The 18,567-nt window shown below is 34.1% G+C and overlaps 1 protein-coding gene across 1 annotated transcript in view; it reads left to right on the plus strand.

Moving 5' to 3' along the window:
• Positions 1-17,931, plus strand: part of LOC127839808 (uncharacterized) — a 47,316-nt gene extending 29,385 nt beyond the window's left edge. The window contains exons 3-7 of the mRNA XM_052368195.1: positions 2,382-2,444; positions 2,851-3,009; positions 3,430-3,820; positions 5,416-7,170; positions 14,140-17,931. Coding sequence (XP_052224155.1) covers positions 2,382-2,444; positions 2,851-3,009; positions 3,430-3,820; positions 5,416-7,170; positions 14,140-15,719 — 3,948 coding nt within the window. The 3' untranslated portion in view covers positions 15,720-17,931. The remainder of the gene's footprint in view (positions 1-2,381; positions 2,445-2,850; positions 3,010-3,429; positions 3,821-5,415; positions 7,171-14,139) is intronic.
• Positions 17,932-18,567: the final 636 nt, after the last annotated feature.

Raw genomic sequence — 18,567 nt, forward strand, 5'->3', positions numbered from 1 at the left:
CAGAACAACAAAATGGTGGCATAGATACGTGTTTATTAAAATAGTAACATTAAATAGTTTTCAGTTGTCTCCGACATAAAAAACGATTTATAAGGTCGATTTGTTTAAGTAACGCAAATACCAATATTCCCTATTAGTTTACATATACACGTGATATTTATATTTAATATTGCTTATATGAAATTTTCAGTTTCTGATATAAATTTATTTTGAGTATGGTGAATTTGGTAATTTTGGTAATTCTACAAATTGAAGCTTCCACTCGCACTTGCCAAGACCCTATTTCAGCGTTGTAAATTGTATAAATTAAATTCGTCTAACTTGTCTTTCTGGCTACCAACTTTCCAAGTTACATAAACATTATGTACACCGTTTCTTTATATTTCATTTATTTTTTTCGAACAAAATAAACAACACTTGTTGAATAAATGAGAACTAGGCATTCGGATTGTCTAGAAAATGGCGGACAGGTCGTTAGAAACCGGCGCGAATGATTTATCGATCTCTGATAAGTCGATCGATATTTAGATAAGAATGTGACTGACCGTTTCTAAGATTTAAATTGTCCATGGCAATGGAAACGTCTTTTTGTTGCAGTTATGTAATGTATTTAAATTAACACTGACTTACATAATGATTCAATGGAGCCGCTATCTATATTTGTACACATAATTAGATATTGATACGTTAACAACCAAATCTTCCTTTTCAGATTGGCCTTAAATAATCTCTAATAAAACCTAATTAAATTGAATTTGAAAGAATGACGCGTTTTTTTTATAAATAAATAGTTTACAGGTTCGCCCAATTACTTAAGAAGTGAAAGACGTGTGTATATACATGTAAACGCTATACCATATTTGTTAAGCGTGTAGATTGCTTTATAATACAAATATTAAAATATCTAATATGACTAACGCTCACAATGTACACATTAATTGCGAATATTTCAAAGAATAATACTACTTTAAGTGAAATTGCGCATCAACGGTGTTTATCCCTGGTTTTTTGCGTGGAGCTGCGTCACGCCACCGTTACGAAGCGCCACTTTTCCATTTTCAAAGGCAAAAGCCGACACGCGCCCTTATCAGTAAATTTACATGAAACACTTACCCTGTTTTTGTGTGTTAGTCTACCTACATGCCTTACAGAGAAAGTTCGAGTTTTGTTCGTTCCATTGTTTTTTTTTCGAGGTTACGTGTCTTGGACTTAATGATATCTGCTGTCCGGCCTCAAAGTGTAGTTGCTGGCATATTGTCACACAAACATAGCTCTTGATTATATTTGAAATTATTTATTGTATAATTATACAAATCCAACTCGAGGCTATTACACGTTCAACTAGCGACTGATTAGTAACTTAGTTTAATTATTGTTCAAACGCAACGTCTTCTGGAAAACAAAGATCAGCGAAACCGAATTTAACATTCTATTTCTAGTTCACTTAAACGTATTTCATCATTAAGAATAGAGCAAAGTGTTCTTTTCTTCATTTAAATAGCAACAAACAATGTTTATTATAAAGCAGCATGGTCTGTTGATGGTCCCAAATGCAGAAGCAATATAATATGTGGTGTCAAAAATGCAAATATTGAATACATAATCGTACTATCATGACATGATTGAATGAAGCAGAGCTCATATGGATACAGTCAGCCAGTATAAACTGAGTAAAAAGATAAACTTAATGCTTATGTACCAATAGCATAAACAATTTAGGTTAGACGGTTGTGATCTTTACCAAGCTTATAAGTTTTGTAACTGAACGTATTTTATTGTAGATGATGAATTCCACTCAAACGGTCGTATATTCGGATTCTATGATGAAAAGATGAATGTTACATATCAGGGAATGAATGTTGTGTTTATGCTTGTTGGTTAACAAACTCACCGGTGAATGCTAATTGTGCAGGATGGCCGCTAACACAAACCTGCTCGGCGACAAGGAGACCAATAATTGGTTCAAAGCGTGCATAGGACTCAATATTACAAAGGAAGGCCTCACTAACTTTCTTTGCACAGAACTACAGAAAGTACACGCCGTTGTTGGTAGAAGTTGTGGAAATTGCCCAATTGAAAAACTCATACAATGTCCAACAAACCCATATTGTAACAAAAGAAATCGTAATTATTGTCCTTTTCACAAATCCCAGAAACCACAGCCATGCGCAATATGTGATAATGTAAAACATAATATCATATTACAACACAGATATGGTGGACCTTCCTGGAGGAATACCTGTGCGGAAAAGTGGGCACTAAATTATTGGGAAATAGGCAAATGCTACCTCCCTCCGGACGGATATAGCAGCATTTCCTCGGTCCATGAATCAGACTTTAATGGTGTTATAAGCATCATGTTGAATTGCCTACATTTCCAGACATGTCTGTCCTCTTCGTGGGTATCACCTCCACCGCCTGATAAACAATGTCCACTAGAAAAGGTAATAAAAAGCACGAGTCAAGTGGTTACACAGTAGTGTGCCTTTTTATATGACTCATAACGGAATGTGTATGCGAGAATTAAAGAGTAATTAATAAGTGGTTTCATTTTATACAAATTTTATGTTATAAACTTCTATTGTATGACTATCTAAATATTGCATAAACGCGTACTATGCATTCCAAGTATGTGTACACCAAAGCGAGTATTGACGATCTTACAACTTTTTTCCAAAACTGATTTCATTTATAGAGTGTTGATTAGTTTTATCAAACATGCATCCGTTAGTTTGATACGCTGGTATAAGATTGTGAGAGAAAAGTGTTGACATCGAAATCCTAAATAGTCGGTTTAATGTTTCAAATGTTATAATTGTATTATATTTACCACGATGAGTTTTTTCTTAGGTCCGTCAGATTGGCCGAGATGTACGACACACATCCGACTGCAAGGTTACAGATGCTGATCTGCAGGACTATTTGCGGACTCTGTCCGCGCTCCTGGCTGACCCACAATACTTACAACATGATCCTTCAGCAGCGATAGCATTCGCGAGACTTAGTGATGTTAGTCAGAGGGACATGTTTATATATATTTACAAACTCAAAATGGTTTGTGACGCCTGTCAAACATATTGCAGATTATTAAACTACATAAAAATGAACAAAACTTACCCTCAGGCAATATTAATGTTTTATAACATGCGGCTGTCTTCTCAACTGAGATTTTGCAATAAGCATTGCACGTATCGGTCCGTACGTACGCTGTCAACTTTCCAAAATCTTATCCTGATATGATCAAAATATTCCCAGCTTAATTATATAAATGATAACTTGATTGCAGAAACAGTAATTTCGTCTGCGAAAATGTTTGGCAGAATTATGGTTTCATGTCTGTGTTTAAGCTATACTACTTGGTTGAATTCGCTTAAACTTGTATATTGCCACAACACAAACAACACATAATATTTTGAATTTTGCTTGCAGGTGCAGAATGATTGCATTTCAATCGAAGAACTTGGCGATCTATTGAAAGAGGTCTATGAAACACTCGAAAATGCACAAGAGGTCGTCGAACGTTTTTCTGAGGAGGCAGAACGAACCTTGTCAAATGCTCTTCAGAAACTAGATGCTACCATACTGTTTGGAAAGAAACGCCTTGAAAGGGAGACACAAGTTGGGGAACAACGCATCAAAATCAAGACAAACGTTGGGAAACAACGCCTTGAAAGAAAGACAAAATTTTGGGAGCAGCATCTTGAACGCAAGACAAAAGATGGAGAACAATTCATTGAAAGCAAGGTGCAGGATGGAATTGTGCGCTTGGAACAGACAGCAAACAAAACTGCACAAGCAGCATACGAACGAGCCGTAGCAGGTTCGTAAACTTTCTTTTGTTTCACACCAGTTCGCCTCAATATTAGTAATAATTATCTTATATACCTTTCATTTCAAAAACAAAACAAAACCATTTGGACTTAAATGTGGACATTGAGAATACATGGTTGGTGCCGAGATGGAGAAAGTGTATCCGGTGAGGCTTAGAAAAAGAAAGCTAAAGCTCGCCCTATTTTTCTTTTTTCTCGGGCCGAACCGGATTAACTTTCTCCATCTCGGCACCCATTATGTATTCTATGTATCCTGCTTCATGTCGTTGACACATTGTATCAAAAACAAAAGATAAATTGAAATAACAATATAATTATTCTTGTCGAGCCTCCTACATGTACACAACATTCCAGACGATCGAATAACTACCGATTAATTGTGTCACGTAAAAAAGTTCCACTTTAAACTGTTCCTTTTAATACTTTCCTATTGAAAACATGAGAAGAAATAAAAAACGAATCGAGAATGTGATATTTTTCTTGGTAAAAAAAAAATAAACAAAATGCAGCAGCAAAACAAAAAATAAATTTTATTTACCTTAATGACAACTTTAATCCATTGGTTATAACAATAAATTCACAACGATATACACATCCATTTTCTGTTATTATATTTCTTTTCGAAATCCATTTTCGGTTTTCAAATCCCTATAATCGAAATTTATTTTAAACCACACTATTTTTTGATAGCGTTTGTATTGAATGCTAACCACACTGACCCAAACCCCGATTTACGAGATCGTATTCCTGCCGTAGCGAATTATTTAATTCCTATCGAAATTAACAATTATGAATGACAAACACGCAATCCGAAATACGTATATTATTCGTTCATTGCTTTAAAAATAAAAAATAAAAATACTATTAAAACACCTTGTCCAAATCGTTGCCCCAAAAATCCTGAGAGAAACTAGTTAGTATGTTCCTTCTGAAAAATAATGTCACACTAGATACGTCATAAATTGCGTAATCAAGTGCATGAAAATGATAAATACGGAAAGCTGGTTCGGTAATATATTTTAATGAAAAAAAGGATGATATAAAATATAACGATAACATTCCCAATAAATTTCAAATGTCAAATATTAGAACATAATCGTCACAGCGTGCGTAGGAATACACTTCTTCCTGTTGACCGGAGATAGGAAAATTAATTCAACCCTGCTTTATTCGGTCAATGTTTGCAACAAAGGCAGGATACACATGATTTTTATATGAGATGTTGGAGCATGACTATTAACATCTTCGTCAGCCTTATGTTCTGGTTAAGTTGATTTTTCTGATTTTTTTTAATATATATTTTACTCACTGGGAACTAAAATATGTCTTATGTTAGGTCTCTAAAAAGGCGCTTACATATGCCATGCAATTAAGCAGCACTATCACATTTTTTAGTTCGCTTAGTATGTATCATTGATTAAAAATGATTATTAATATATACATGATATGAAATTGTCATCTTTAACTATGCTTTAGACTGTAACGAACGACTTTGTTTGCGAGTTTCACTTTCGTGTTTTGCAAGACATTTAAATAGCGCACTTTACGTGTGTAAATGTTAGTGATTGTTATATTATTATTACAGATCTTCGCCGTCGTTTGGTGGATCATTACCATGACAATGCGAGCAATGTGCCTCTTTCAGTATTGGATCAGAGTCTTGATAAACGTATAGCAGATATATATGCAACACCAAAAATTCATCGAATTGAAATTACAAAAGATGGAAAACGCGTTAAAAAGGAGCAAGTACTGGCATACAAAGAACTCTTTTGTTCAGACGATTCAAAGTCAAATCGACGTTTATACGTACAAGGCGAGCCCGGAAGCGGCAAGTCTACGTTTGCAGCTAAGTTAGTTCATGTTTGGTGCGACGGTTATCGGCCCTCAACGGCAGCTCCCAACGTAAATGAATCGTTTGATGACGTGTTAATCATTCAAAAGTTTCAGTTTGTGTTTTACATCGCGTTGAGAGAATCGAGAGGTACAAAAGACCTAACGCATATGGTAAAGAAACAACTTATTGACACATTGTATTCAGATGAAAAACGTGATGCAATGTACAAACTTCTACTCCAAATTATAGAGACGGAAGTGTGCCTGGTAGTGCGAGACGGTCTAGATGAATGGGTGGCACCTGACGGTAGTAACCTTGCTGAACCTTCTATGGCGGGGTTTCCAAATGACAAGTGCACGGTACTTACAACATCTCGACCATGGAAACTGGCTGAGGAACGAATCAAGAACTCACAGATCGACATTCTTGTAGAGATCGAGGGGATTAATGACCCAAATACATTTTGTGAAAGGGTACTGCGCTGCATACTTGACGAGAGCAAAAATCTTAAGACAACGGCTTTTGAAATTAGGCGCTTCATATCAGATCGTAAACTGACCTCATTATCATATTCACCGATGTTGTACACGCTTGTTATTTGCACGTGGACGGACACTTTGGAGGATATGGAACATTTGAAAGGATTTTCACTGTGTGCATTATATACTTCTTTGCTTGAAAGCCTTTGTAAGAAAACGAGCGATATAATTGGCTTTTTTAATGATTTAAACCCGCCTCAGGTGAAGTGTTTTTCACGCTCAAGATATCTGCGGCCGATCATTCAAAAAGTAGATGTCATTTCAAAAGCTGCTTTCCATCTTTTGTTTTCTCCTGAAAAGGAACAGTCTATTGTATTCAACGATCACGAATTGTCAAACTATCTTACACAATCTGAACAAGAGTTTGCCCTCAAAGCAGGACTGATATCAAAAAGGAAAACTAAAAAAACTTTTAATTCGTCTATATCATTTCTCCACAAAAGCATTCAGGAATTCCTGGCTGCTTATCATATTGCCCTCAATGCTCATTTGATTGATGATGTCATTTTCGGATATGTGGGTCGTCATTCGAATGCATATCTCGACATATCCCAGGTGTTCATATTCCTATGTGGACTGAACATATCGGCTGCCAATAAGCTATCTGGCATGATGAATGAACATAATAATAAGTGGCATGACTACCGTTCGTGGTTTAAAAGTACGTTTCAAAGCATCATAGAGGCAGGATACACAGAAGCTGTTTCAAATGACCAAACTGACATTCTCCTCCGGCTCGATCAATTGGAAATCCATGAGGACAACTTAATGGACATGTACAACATATGGAGAGAAAACAAGTCAAATGTCCTTCGTTTGGGCATACATGTAGGCGACAAAACTTATCGTGACATACATAGTTCATCTACACATAGCGAGGCAACATCGCAGGTTGAGTTTGACCTGTCATCGTGCATCAAACTGAAATATTTGACACTTAGTGGAAGCGGCATGCAAATAAAAGGTAATATATACAACAAAACAACATAGTAGGTTTTCGATCAATTTTTTATTTCTCAAAAATGAACAATAAATAGAATATCATTTAAATGTATATCAGAGTGTTTTGTTGTGCTATGCAATTAAAATCAAAAGTTCATAAAGCCATTCTATGCATGCATAATTACGTGCTATGATCGCTATACGTAAAGTGGAAAGAATAATAATATCCCGTATCACGTAAATCATGTCAAATGAATTTTCCTGAACTGGATCAATTACTTATTTCTTGTTTTGAACATTATTTTCTGGAAATACACACCGTGCTTTTTAAACTTTTGATCATAGGCACCATAGCGCTTGCAAAATGATACTTTTAGAGATACGTGTTTGTACAGATGGAGTCGTCTGCCATTTTGTACACGTTTTTCGTGCATTTCTTATTGCAGTTTGTGTCGATATCTTAATGGGGTTTTAAAAGATTTGAGAATGTATTGAAGTTTGGTATTAAATGTTTAATTGATAAATGTAAACATTTTATCTAAAACGCTTCAGTAAAAAAAAAACAAGAATAAAATAAAAGAAAAAACAACAATATCCCTTAACTGGAATCGAACCACTGACCCCTGGAGTAAAAGCCAAACTATTAGACCACTCGGCAATTCGTGATCATACAAAGATTGTTGTATTTTATACTTTATATAAGCAATCCTCATAGTGTAACAAAACAAAACGATAACAACAGCACTCTCCAATTTATTCAATCGTTTCGTGTTGCAATGCTTTATAATTTTCAGGTTTTTAAAGCGTAAAAAGATTCATATTATGGATATTTTAAAGCATGGTAAATGTGCATTATTACTGTTTACTCACAAATATCATAACTACAACGAATATTTGCGAATCCGATTTTTCATTGTGTCAGATAACCAAAATGTAACAAGGTCCCTTTAAAATTTTAGAATATATTATTGAATGTTTATGGAATTGATGCAAACATTTCACGTTGCGTGCAGCATTATCGTTTATACATGTATGAATTGCTGTTTACATCGATTTTTTTGCCAATTACACAGGATAATTAAATAAAGTAATTCGGGTGGTTTTCACATAACCATTAGCTGCATAAAAACTGTAATTAATGCACAAGTTAAAATTCTTTTGAAAACATAGTTTTCAAACGTTATTTGAACAAAGAAAGCAACACTTACCAGTGTATCAACAGCCATTAACATCAATTTGTGAACCCCATAAAGTTATGTGATCCTGCCTTCTGGTACAGCACAATTTTATCCGAAATCCAGAGTTACCTTATGCGAAAACATTCAGCTATGTGATAATATATCAATTCGTTGTTATTCCATCTGCATGCATATTATTTAATGTCGAATTTCTGTTTTGTTTTAAAAGTTGGTTTGTTATTTAAAACACACACAAATACACACGTCGTTTAGGGAGTCATTTAAAACCTCACTCATACTCCATTCTTGCAATTGATACGGTCAGGTTTCGTTATTAGCAAGAATATTTGGCAATTAGGAAATCCTTATTTTATTTAAGGTAAATTAATGTATAAATCGGTATTTTTTCATTCAAAATTTCAGTTATCAGTGTAGATATATGTTTTAAACGCTTAATTTACCACCATAATAAATATAATTGCAATATATGATTCAAAATACAATAACATACTCATCTGATTTATTGGGATGTGTATTGATTAATTTATTTCGGATATCTCAATATATATTTATTTAAAATTTATTATTCGATTAAGAGATGTCTCTCAGCCTTAAAACAAAGAGTTTTGTGTCATGTTGGGTACAATAAAATCCATATTGAGAGTAATTATGTGATATAACTACATAATTCAGTCCGTCAGTACGCCCACCTTATTATTGGAAATTAACTTGTCTTGGGAGAACTAACACACTTTATTGTTGGGTTATTTGTGTTAACATTTCCAGTAACTAGTGCAATATGTTCATATTACTTCAGTTTAAACTAGCGCAGAAACAGGACATTCTATGAATGAATTGCTCATGTATTTAACATGTGTATGACAGTAACCTCTGCTAAGTATTGTACGTACATGTATTTAGTGGAAAGGTCGGAACACAGAAAGAAATTATCGTATCGATAACTTTATAGCTTGTTTATTTAAATGTTATTATGAACCAAATAACGTCATTTAAAATGATTTTTGTGAAAAATATCAATGTAGGCAGGGGGCACTAAACCCATCCATAATGTCACTGGACGTTTGAAAAAACAACCTGTGCAAAGCCCGACATAGTGTTAAAAATACGTCCGTTTCTTATCATCTGTACGCTAGTGATGGAACAGCAAATAAAATATATATGTTTCATATCCGTAATAAATGCACATTCACAGTAACTACTGCATAGAGTTAAAAAAACATAAGTTTTTTATAAGGTGTAAACTTTCGATCAAACATGTAATTATATTAATGGTTCCTACTTGTTAAAAAATTACGCTGGTCCTTTACTACCATTCGTTGATATTTGGCATATCTAGAAACGAATGAGCATAATCCAATTACGGACTCTTTAACGCTCGAAGTGATCGGTGAGGTGAACCCTATGATTATTGGTATGAAACGAATTTTTGATCATGCCAACCTCATACATTTAGAATTCGAGATAACCACGCGTTATCTTACGATATGTTTTTTAATCTAGAATTGTACTTTTATTTTTGTGTTCGAGAAGAAAAATGTACGACATAATAAATGTCCAACATGTATCTTTCCAAATAGAGCTCGCAATCTCGACCGATGAAAATGCGATAATACACGAAAGGACGATGCGAAACCGTGATAATTCATGACGCAAATTAGCATTGGGTTGACTGGAGTTTATATCGTATTCTAGCAATATTGCGTCATACACAAACATAATCTTGTGCGCGAAATTATATTCGCACGTGATAAAATGTTTAGACTCACAATGCGATTGGTGAATGCGAACATACGATGGAAGATCGCAAGATAATCGTTTGCGTTTACTATAATATGATGCGAGATTGCGAGATATATTGCACAACATACATTCGACTCCGTGCTGTAGGGTTTTCTTTAAGAGAGCAATCGACGTATTTTTATTCAAGATCGTGTTATTAATTTTAATGAACTTTCTAGGTTATCGGGAACTGTCGCATCGCTCCACATTCATACCATTTTATGATCGGTTCTTTTTCTTGTACTTCCGCGTACCAATACAAATTATTGAAAGTTAGACTAGGTTAGGGTGTTTTTCAGCTCATCTTACCATCACGTGCTCATAGTGATGTATTGTACCTGCCTTTTGTTTGTTATTCGTCCTGTGCCTTGCTTCTTCCGTAGACAATATTAAATTTGTACACTGTTTTTTTCCAAAATTTCATGAAACCTGGTCAATATGTTTGTTCCAGAATATATTCAAATTGGTCGAGTTGGAAACTTGATCACACAGGCAAAGATTAGCCACTACGTATATATGTCAAATTTGAAAAAAAAGCCTGTTAACGCCATAGACGTCACAATTAAAGTCGAATCGTCATGAAACATGGTCAGAACATTTGTTGAAATGATGTCTCAACTCAGTTTCGAAATGTGTCGTGCTTTTCGAAACAAAAGGCCGACCGGGGTAGGCGCAAATTTCCTCATACGGCTATAATGATACAATGTTTACTCTCTAGATGCCTCATTTTAATCTTATTTGTATGATACGGTGTCAGAACATTTTTTGAATAGTAGCGCGCCCAAGTTAAAAAAAAAATTGGTTTGGTCCATTTAAAACGTGCGCGCCAGGAAGCGGCGCAGATGTCCGTATATGTTCATAGTGACACCGTGTTATGCGCTATAAATGCGCTATTTGCCACACTAAATGTCCAATATGTAATAAACATGTTCAGAACATTTCTCCCGTTACAACTTTGACCATATTTGAAACCAGATTATCTGACGTAAACAATTAGGTGTATAGTTCAAAATAACAAAAGGTCACATTAACATAAACTGCTTTCTAATTCAGAAGTTTTAATCGGATCATCATTTATTTTGGTAAAAAAGTCAATGTCAATCATTTAAGTACGGAACATCATGACATATAGTGAACATTAATTTTAGCATACTATTTTGACAAAATTTGATTATCTTAACATTGCCTGTTTTCAATAGGATAATTAATTATTTTGGCGAACATGTTTGTGTGCGTATTGTATCAGTCAAGTTCGATTATGACACTTTTATCTTAGAAAACTCTTTTGAATTATGGTTCGTTGATTACAAAAATAATTTGCCAATTTAAGCAAGTTTCATAACCAGCATGATTGCCAAAAGTACATCCGAATTATTGCCCCTTAATAATTTTAAATTTGTTTTGTTTATTTGATTGCTTTTTTGCTAAAATATTTGATATATTATTATCATAAAACTGCATCAATGTTAGTTGGTATTCTTGCTTTTTAAATCTAAATCTAAAACATTAACGCAAAAATGATTGATGATGATGATGATGATGATGATGATGGTGGTGGTGGTGGTGGTGATGATGATGATGATGATGATGATGATGATGATGATGATGATGATGATGATGATGATGATGATGATGATGATGATTATGATGATTATGATTAAGATGATGATTATTATGATTATTATGATGATGATGATGATGATTATGATGATGATGATGATGATGATGATGATGATGATGATGATGATGATGATGATGATGATGATGATGATGATGATGATGATGATGATCATGATGATGATGATGATCATGATGATGATGATGATATTGATGATGAACAGTGCCTTTATTGGATCAAACGCACACTTTAAATATGTGAAGTATGTTTGTTTATTGCATATTGACCTTTAACTAATTCACAACTTTCACTTAAATGAAATATGATATGGTGATGTATGAATGAGTACTATGCAATCGTATTTAGTCTTATTAGTTAATCGAATTAAACCTTAAGTAGCTGGGAACAATTTGAAACTCGACTTAATCAGCCTAACACTTAACGCAGCTCTGTTTGTTTACGATCTTCTCCGATATCACACTTCAACTTCTGCAGATTGTTATTTTTTGGTTTTGTTATGATAATTATTGACACTGTGTGCTTATTTTGACAATGTATAAATTTAACGCGGTGAAACAAAAAGTAAATCTAAATAATTAACTGAAATCATACATAATGAAACAAATATTATACTTGATCACCACCACATGGTTACTTACACATCTGGAATTTGAATGAGACCTAGTTGTAGAACAAATCAAAACTCTGTGCGGACGTTAAACCTTCCGTTCTCAGTTTATTTTGTGTTTTTTTCAGTATACACGTTTTGCATGGGGTATACACACATGCTTTTCGATAAAGACAAATAAACGCATAATTATTAATAATACAAAGTGATCAATAATAAAAAATGACGTATTTTGCGTTAACAGCACAGGAAACTGTGTATTTTTAACTCAATAAGAGTTACTTATACTTGTTCACACTACTTCGTGATTTGTCCCATTTTACAATTGTGTTCATTTAAACTGCGTTAAGAATGGAAACGTAGGCGAAGTGAATTCGATGCCATATTCGAAAAAAAATACACGAGTGAGGTTAATATAAACACAACATTGCGTTATCAGAAGAATATCTAGATAGTATACATGGATGTTTGTTAAGTGCGGTATGTTAACTCATAATAAGGTAAGGTTAATATATACACGCCCGAATACATGATATTAAACATCAACAAATAAGTTTAATATAACAGTAAAAATGTACATTTTGTTTACTCCGTTTATGGCTGCGTAATGCACTTGTTAGGATTTATATCTACGCTGTTATTTGATTACCACGCGATATGAATCTATTCAAATTATAATTCTATTATAAAGATGTTAACAGTGTTTACTTATATTTCTTTGTTTTACATTTTGAAGTGCAGACAGCATTCTTTATTAGCCAACTATTTGTTTCCGATTCGTATTTAAAAAGAGCACATTACTTATTAGCAATCGTTTCATATCTGGAAGGATTGTATTTGTAATGGCAGTTGTAATGTTACAATTTATAGGAGACGTAACCTTAAATTATTTGTGTTGAATAAGTCGTTCAAAAACTAATCACATATTTAAAGCATTTAAACAATTAAAAGTGTGTTGAACATGTTTACAGACGGATATATGATAACTCTGTTTTTAATAAAAACATGAAAAGACAAGCATATACTGACACGTATGTTATATCCGTTCATGTTATCCACGTAATAATTCATAAGCTAGTACATAAATTTCCAGGTAAATGATAATAAACATCTAAACAAATATTAGAGTAAAAATGTATAAACCGTGTAGCACATTTCTTTAAACTTGCTTTACATGTTGAGGATTTGCTGTCTACGTTTTCAGTGAGACTACAATGTGAATATATGCAGAGTTTATTCATTTTTTAAATTGTAATATGTTTTTATATTCATATGTTATTCATAATTTCGAAGTTCTGATTGAATTGTGTAAGCTTCTTTCCAATAATTACAAATCTTTTACTTGTAATGTAAGTTGTAATGGTACAACAAATAGGGGTCATAAGCGTTATAAAGAGTTTGTTAAAAAAATATTGTTGTCTCCTTTGGATAATACTATTTCATTGAAAACGAATATGTGTTGAATAATTCGTTTTTAAATACTGATCAAACAATTACAAGTATGTGAACATAGTTCACGACATATACACGGGAAGGACAATTTGATAAGAAACATAAACAACACGCATATGATACTTATGAACCGATTGAAAATGTGAAAGTAGTATTGCTCATTTCAAATCAAAGGTTATAATGCCCAATGCATTGTATTTTGTTATGATGATAGGTTCAACCGTTTTAAATCTATCAAAATTATTACCTACGTTAACACTTGTTACCGAAGTAAATATGTTCGTAACTGTTATAAATGTAATTACATGTTTACAGATTCGTCGAGTTCGGTCTCATCGACACTTCCGGTGTGTATCGTACTAAATAGTGAAAATCCAGCCCAGTGTGCAGATCCTCCTCCAGTGCTGCCGTGCATAGAACACATTGAATTGAAAATTATTACATGTTCGTCTACCTGGCTACGCAGTCGTCTCAGCACACTGCTGACACTCGGTCATGTCGTGTACTGTGAGCTGACGAAATGTTACATAACATCTTGTAAATCTGATGCAGTTCCATGGACAGATACAGCGACAAACGTAACATTAATGTGTTTCAAGAATGCATTAAAACTGGTGATCATTGAAGGTTGGTATGTCAGTCGCAGTCTGTGGGAGGCTCTCCATGGTCTGAATATCAAGAGTCTGAGTCTGAAAGTTGCGTATGGAAGTGTAAACGTAAATTATCCAGACTCGATGTCCCAGTCACTTTCATCGCTCACTCATCTTGACACGCTTAGTATTGAAGTGAATGATGACAGTCCCGGTCTGTGGGAGGCTCTCCATGGTCTGAATATCAAGAGTCTGAGTCTGAATGGTGCGTATGGAAGTTTAAACGTAAATTATGCAGACTCGATGTCCCAGTCACTTTCATCGCTGACTCATCTGGACACGCTTAGTATTGAAGTGGATGATGACAGTCCTGGTCTGTGGGAGGCTCTTCGTGGTCTGAATATCAAGAGTCTGAGTCTGAGACGTCGGTATTCAGTGTTAAACGTAAATTATGCAGACTCGATGTCCATGTCACTGTCATCGCTTACTTATCTGGACAAGCTTAGTATTAAAGTTAATCATGACAGTCCCGGTCTGTGGGCGGCTATCCGTGGTCTGAATATCAAGAGTCTGAGTCTGAGTGTTGAGTATGTTGGTTTAAACATAGATTATGCAGACTCGATGTCCCTGTCCCTTTCATCGCTCACTCATCTGGACACGCTAAGCATTTACACGGATGGTATAAGTTCCGGTCTGTGGAAGGCTCTCCATGGTCTGAATATTAATAGTCTGAGTATCAGTGACGGATTTTTTTATGATGATGATGATGATTCGATAGCACAGTCACTATCATCGCTTAAACAGCTTGAAACGCTTTCTATATATTTTTATTCTATATATTTCGACATTTGGCTACCTCAGTCATTGAAGCATTTAAATAGCTACTGTATGCAATTGCTTCCATCCGAATTACGCGAACTTGTGGATGCACTGTCTGCATGTACTCAGACAATTGAGAGTAACCTAGACTTTTGTTGTGCGTCTATGGACGATTCAACTTTAAAACGAATTCCACCTGAGGAATACATTGTCGTCAAAAAGGAACTAGAGATGAGGAAAAATGTTGCAGTGAAGCGATTCCGAATATATGACCGGATATGTAAAACCTATAGGTATGATCATGATCATGATGATGATGCCACATCTCACTGGTCTGTACGTGACATGTGTGGTGTCCATGACGATAATCCGGATGATGATACCGTTAAAGATGAGGCATATAAAAGATTCGTTCGCGCAATTAGTAATGAAATCATTAATCGAATTTCAATGCGTCTTCTGATTACCCCATCCTCAAACTCATGAATCGTCAATAAATTCGGCAGCAGCATCTGATTATAATGAGTACAATTGTATTTATAAAGTCTCGAACATTTCAAATAAGAATGATATATCCCTCTTGGATATCATACATAGACAGTAAGAATTGTCAAACATTAATTTAACAAGTATAAATAATCTTAAACATTTTTGTGACGTTTTATTGGTGTATAAAGGTTAATGGAACATGTTTGATGAATTACATGCAATTTTGTTTAAAGTCTATGAATTCCAAAACGCCACGCAGTTTCATTTCATAGCCAATACACGATATCATGTACTGTTGTTGTTGTTTTTTTGCAATATTTATGTGCGAAGCAAATTATATGTATGCGTTGTTTCTAGTTCGCGTTAAAGCACATATATATATATATAGATTCTACATCTTGTGAACAAATTCCAGAACTGCTTTTTAAAAATGTTGCTATACCCATGACTAGTGCAGAATATCAAATACATTTGATCATTAATTGGCTATCGAAATCAAACCGTTTGTCGTCTTAGAATAAATCTTGCAGACGGAGCGTGTCATGTTGATCTTAATGTTTGTCATTACAGATTACAGTAACCACATATTGTTGTACATATATATATGCTAAATGTTTAGATGCAACAAGAAAAATGTGCAAACCTTTAGATTTCATTTAGTTTCAGATTATTTTCAAGTATGTAATAGTATATTATTCTTTTTTGTATTATTGACTAGAATGTATATCTATATTTTTGTCACGCATGTACTTTCTTTATAAACACATGTTTTGGCTGTAACTCTGAGTCAAATATTAGTTTTTGACTCCTTACATCTGGTCTGCATTATAAGGTTTGGACTCCTTACAACCGGGTTTGTATTATAGGGTTTGGACTCGTTACAACCGGGTTTGCATTATAAGGTTTGGATTCATTACAACCGGGTGTGCATTCACCGTTCAGAGGCGGTGACCCCTCATACATTCATGTGTGTTTTTGTTGTGTTTTTGTGCATTTTGTCTATCACATTCGTACACTTGTGTTTTGCCTATACATTTGTAATATAGCAGCTATGTAGTTTCTACTGAAAAAATCAATTGTGATGTGGTCTCTTGTGCTGTGTGGAGAAGTCGGAATACACATAGGAAATTCAAACTTTCACCTTATTTCAGTTACCTATATCACATTCGTTATTGGTGACTTCCGATTCAATGCCAACGTTGTTTATTCTGTGGTAAAAACGAACAGCCTGCACACGAGAATTTCTGATTATGTATGTAAACGGTTATTTGTTTATATTATTTACTTGATATAGATGACATCATTATTAACTTTGTTTGTATATAACATTTCGTCGCTGTCGTTCTCAAACCTCGTAGCTCCAAACTTTTCAAAACAGTTTTTTCGTCTTTTCCGAATATATGAAGTCTGTCGCGTGTTTTGTGCTATATCTCGTAGCTCTACGCCAATCAGAGCCCTTGAAAAATGCACGTGACGAAATGTTGTAGCTTGACTGGTGGCTTTTTTCCGGCGAAAAGTCGTAGCGACGTCAGTTCACCTATAGGTACGTCATTTCGTTTTGGACAAATTTGACAAAAACGTTTTTTTATATTTGCATCTACCAGGTTTCCTATCAGGACGAATTGTCGTACCTCATACCACGGACGCTCCGTGCTCATACAAATGACAAAACTGTGGTGACAAAATATCGTAGCTACCATTTCTGAACATCAGTATGACTTACGCGTCTACGGCTTATACCGTAGTTTGCGGCTTCATTTGTTTGGTATTTTTACAGAATTTTAATTTATAAAACATCGTTATAAAAATGAGACGGTTTTTTTCTCTCTCCTGAAAACTTGACATTTTGGAGCTACGAGGTTTGAGAACGACAGCGACGATTTGTTAAAAGATGTTAACCATATATAAACTACAATATAAAGATTTACGTTGGCTAAAGCGCATGCGATAAAATGCATTCAATATAGATAAAGATTGAATACCCATATATATATTAAACATTAACATGTTGTCATACATTGTAGGAAACTTATGAGCATATATTTATTTAGTTTCACATCGTTTTGTAAGAATAGATATTTAAACGAGTGGGAGTTTTATATATCTGGGTTTTATTCAACGAACGAAAATTTACAAATTAATAATAAGTCTGTAAGTATTCAAAAAAACAATTGAATACAAATGAAAAGTGTTTGTTAATATAAGTCTGATTAATCATTTTATCATTTTTTTTCTCGGCGCGGGGTTATTTCTTTTTATGTGTGTTTGTTTCGTTTTTGTCGTATATGATCATATGTAAATTAATATGGATTTCTGTATTTTGCATTAAATGACACCGTGTTGCAAATTTTAAATTATTGTTATTATTATTATTATTATAACTGATTAGTATAGCGCTCTTTTCACACATAGTTGTGCGTTCAAAAGCGCTTCACATGAAATTACATGACATAATTCAGTATAAAATACAACACAAGCATATAACAAGATGTATAACATAATAGGTAAAAACATACAACACGATTGAATGAATTCATCTAAAAGTACTAGAATTAAACATCAATTGATTAAATGTACATTCCATAGATAAAACGGACCCTTAAAAGAGCATGATACACTCTGATAGTTGTTAAAACAAAGACGTAACCCCAACGGTAGCAAAGCGGGTCCTACACAGAGAGCTAAAATGTGTACCTTAACGAATAAATCATTACCTTTACAATCAAAACATCTGTGTCTTACTCAAATACCCTAAAATTATGAATGGACGTTTACTATCTTCATATCTTAATCTTAAAAATAATTTTAAAATGTTTTTGCATATAATATACATTAAATACATAAT

The sequence above is a fragment of the Dreissena polymorpha genome, chromosome 7 (assembly GCF_020536995.1).
Source record: "Dreissena polymorpha isolate Duluth1 chromosome 7, UMN_Dpol_1.0, whole genome shotgun sequence".
NCBI lineage: Eukaryota > Metazoa > Mollusca > Bivalvia > Myida > Dreissenidae > Dreissena > Dreissena polymorpha.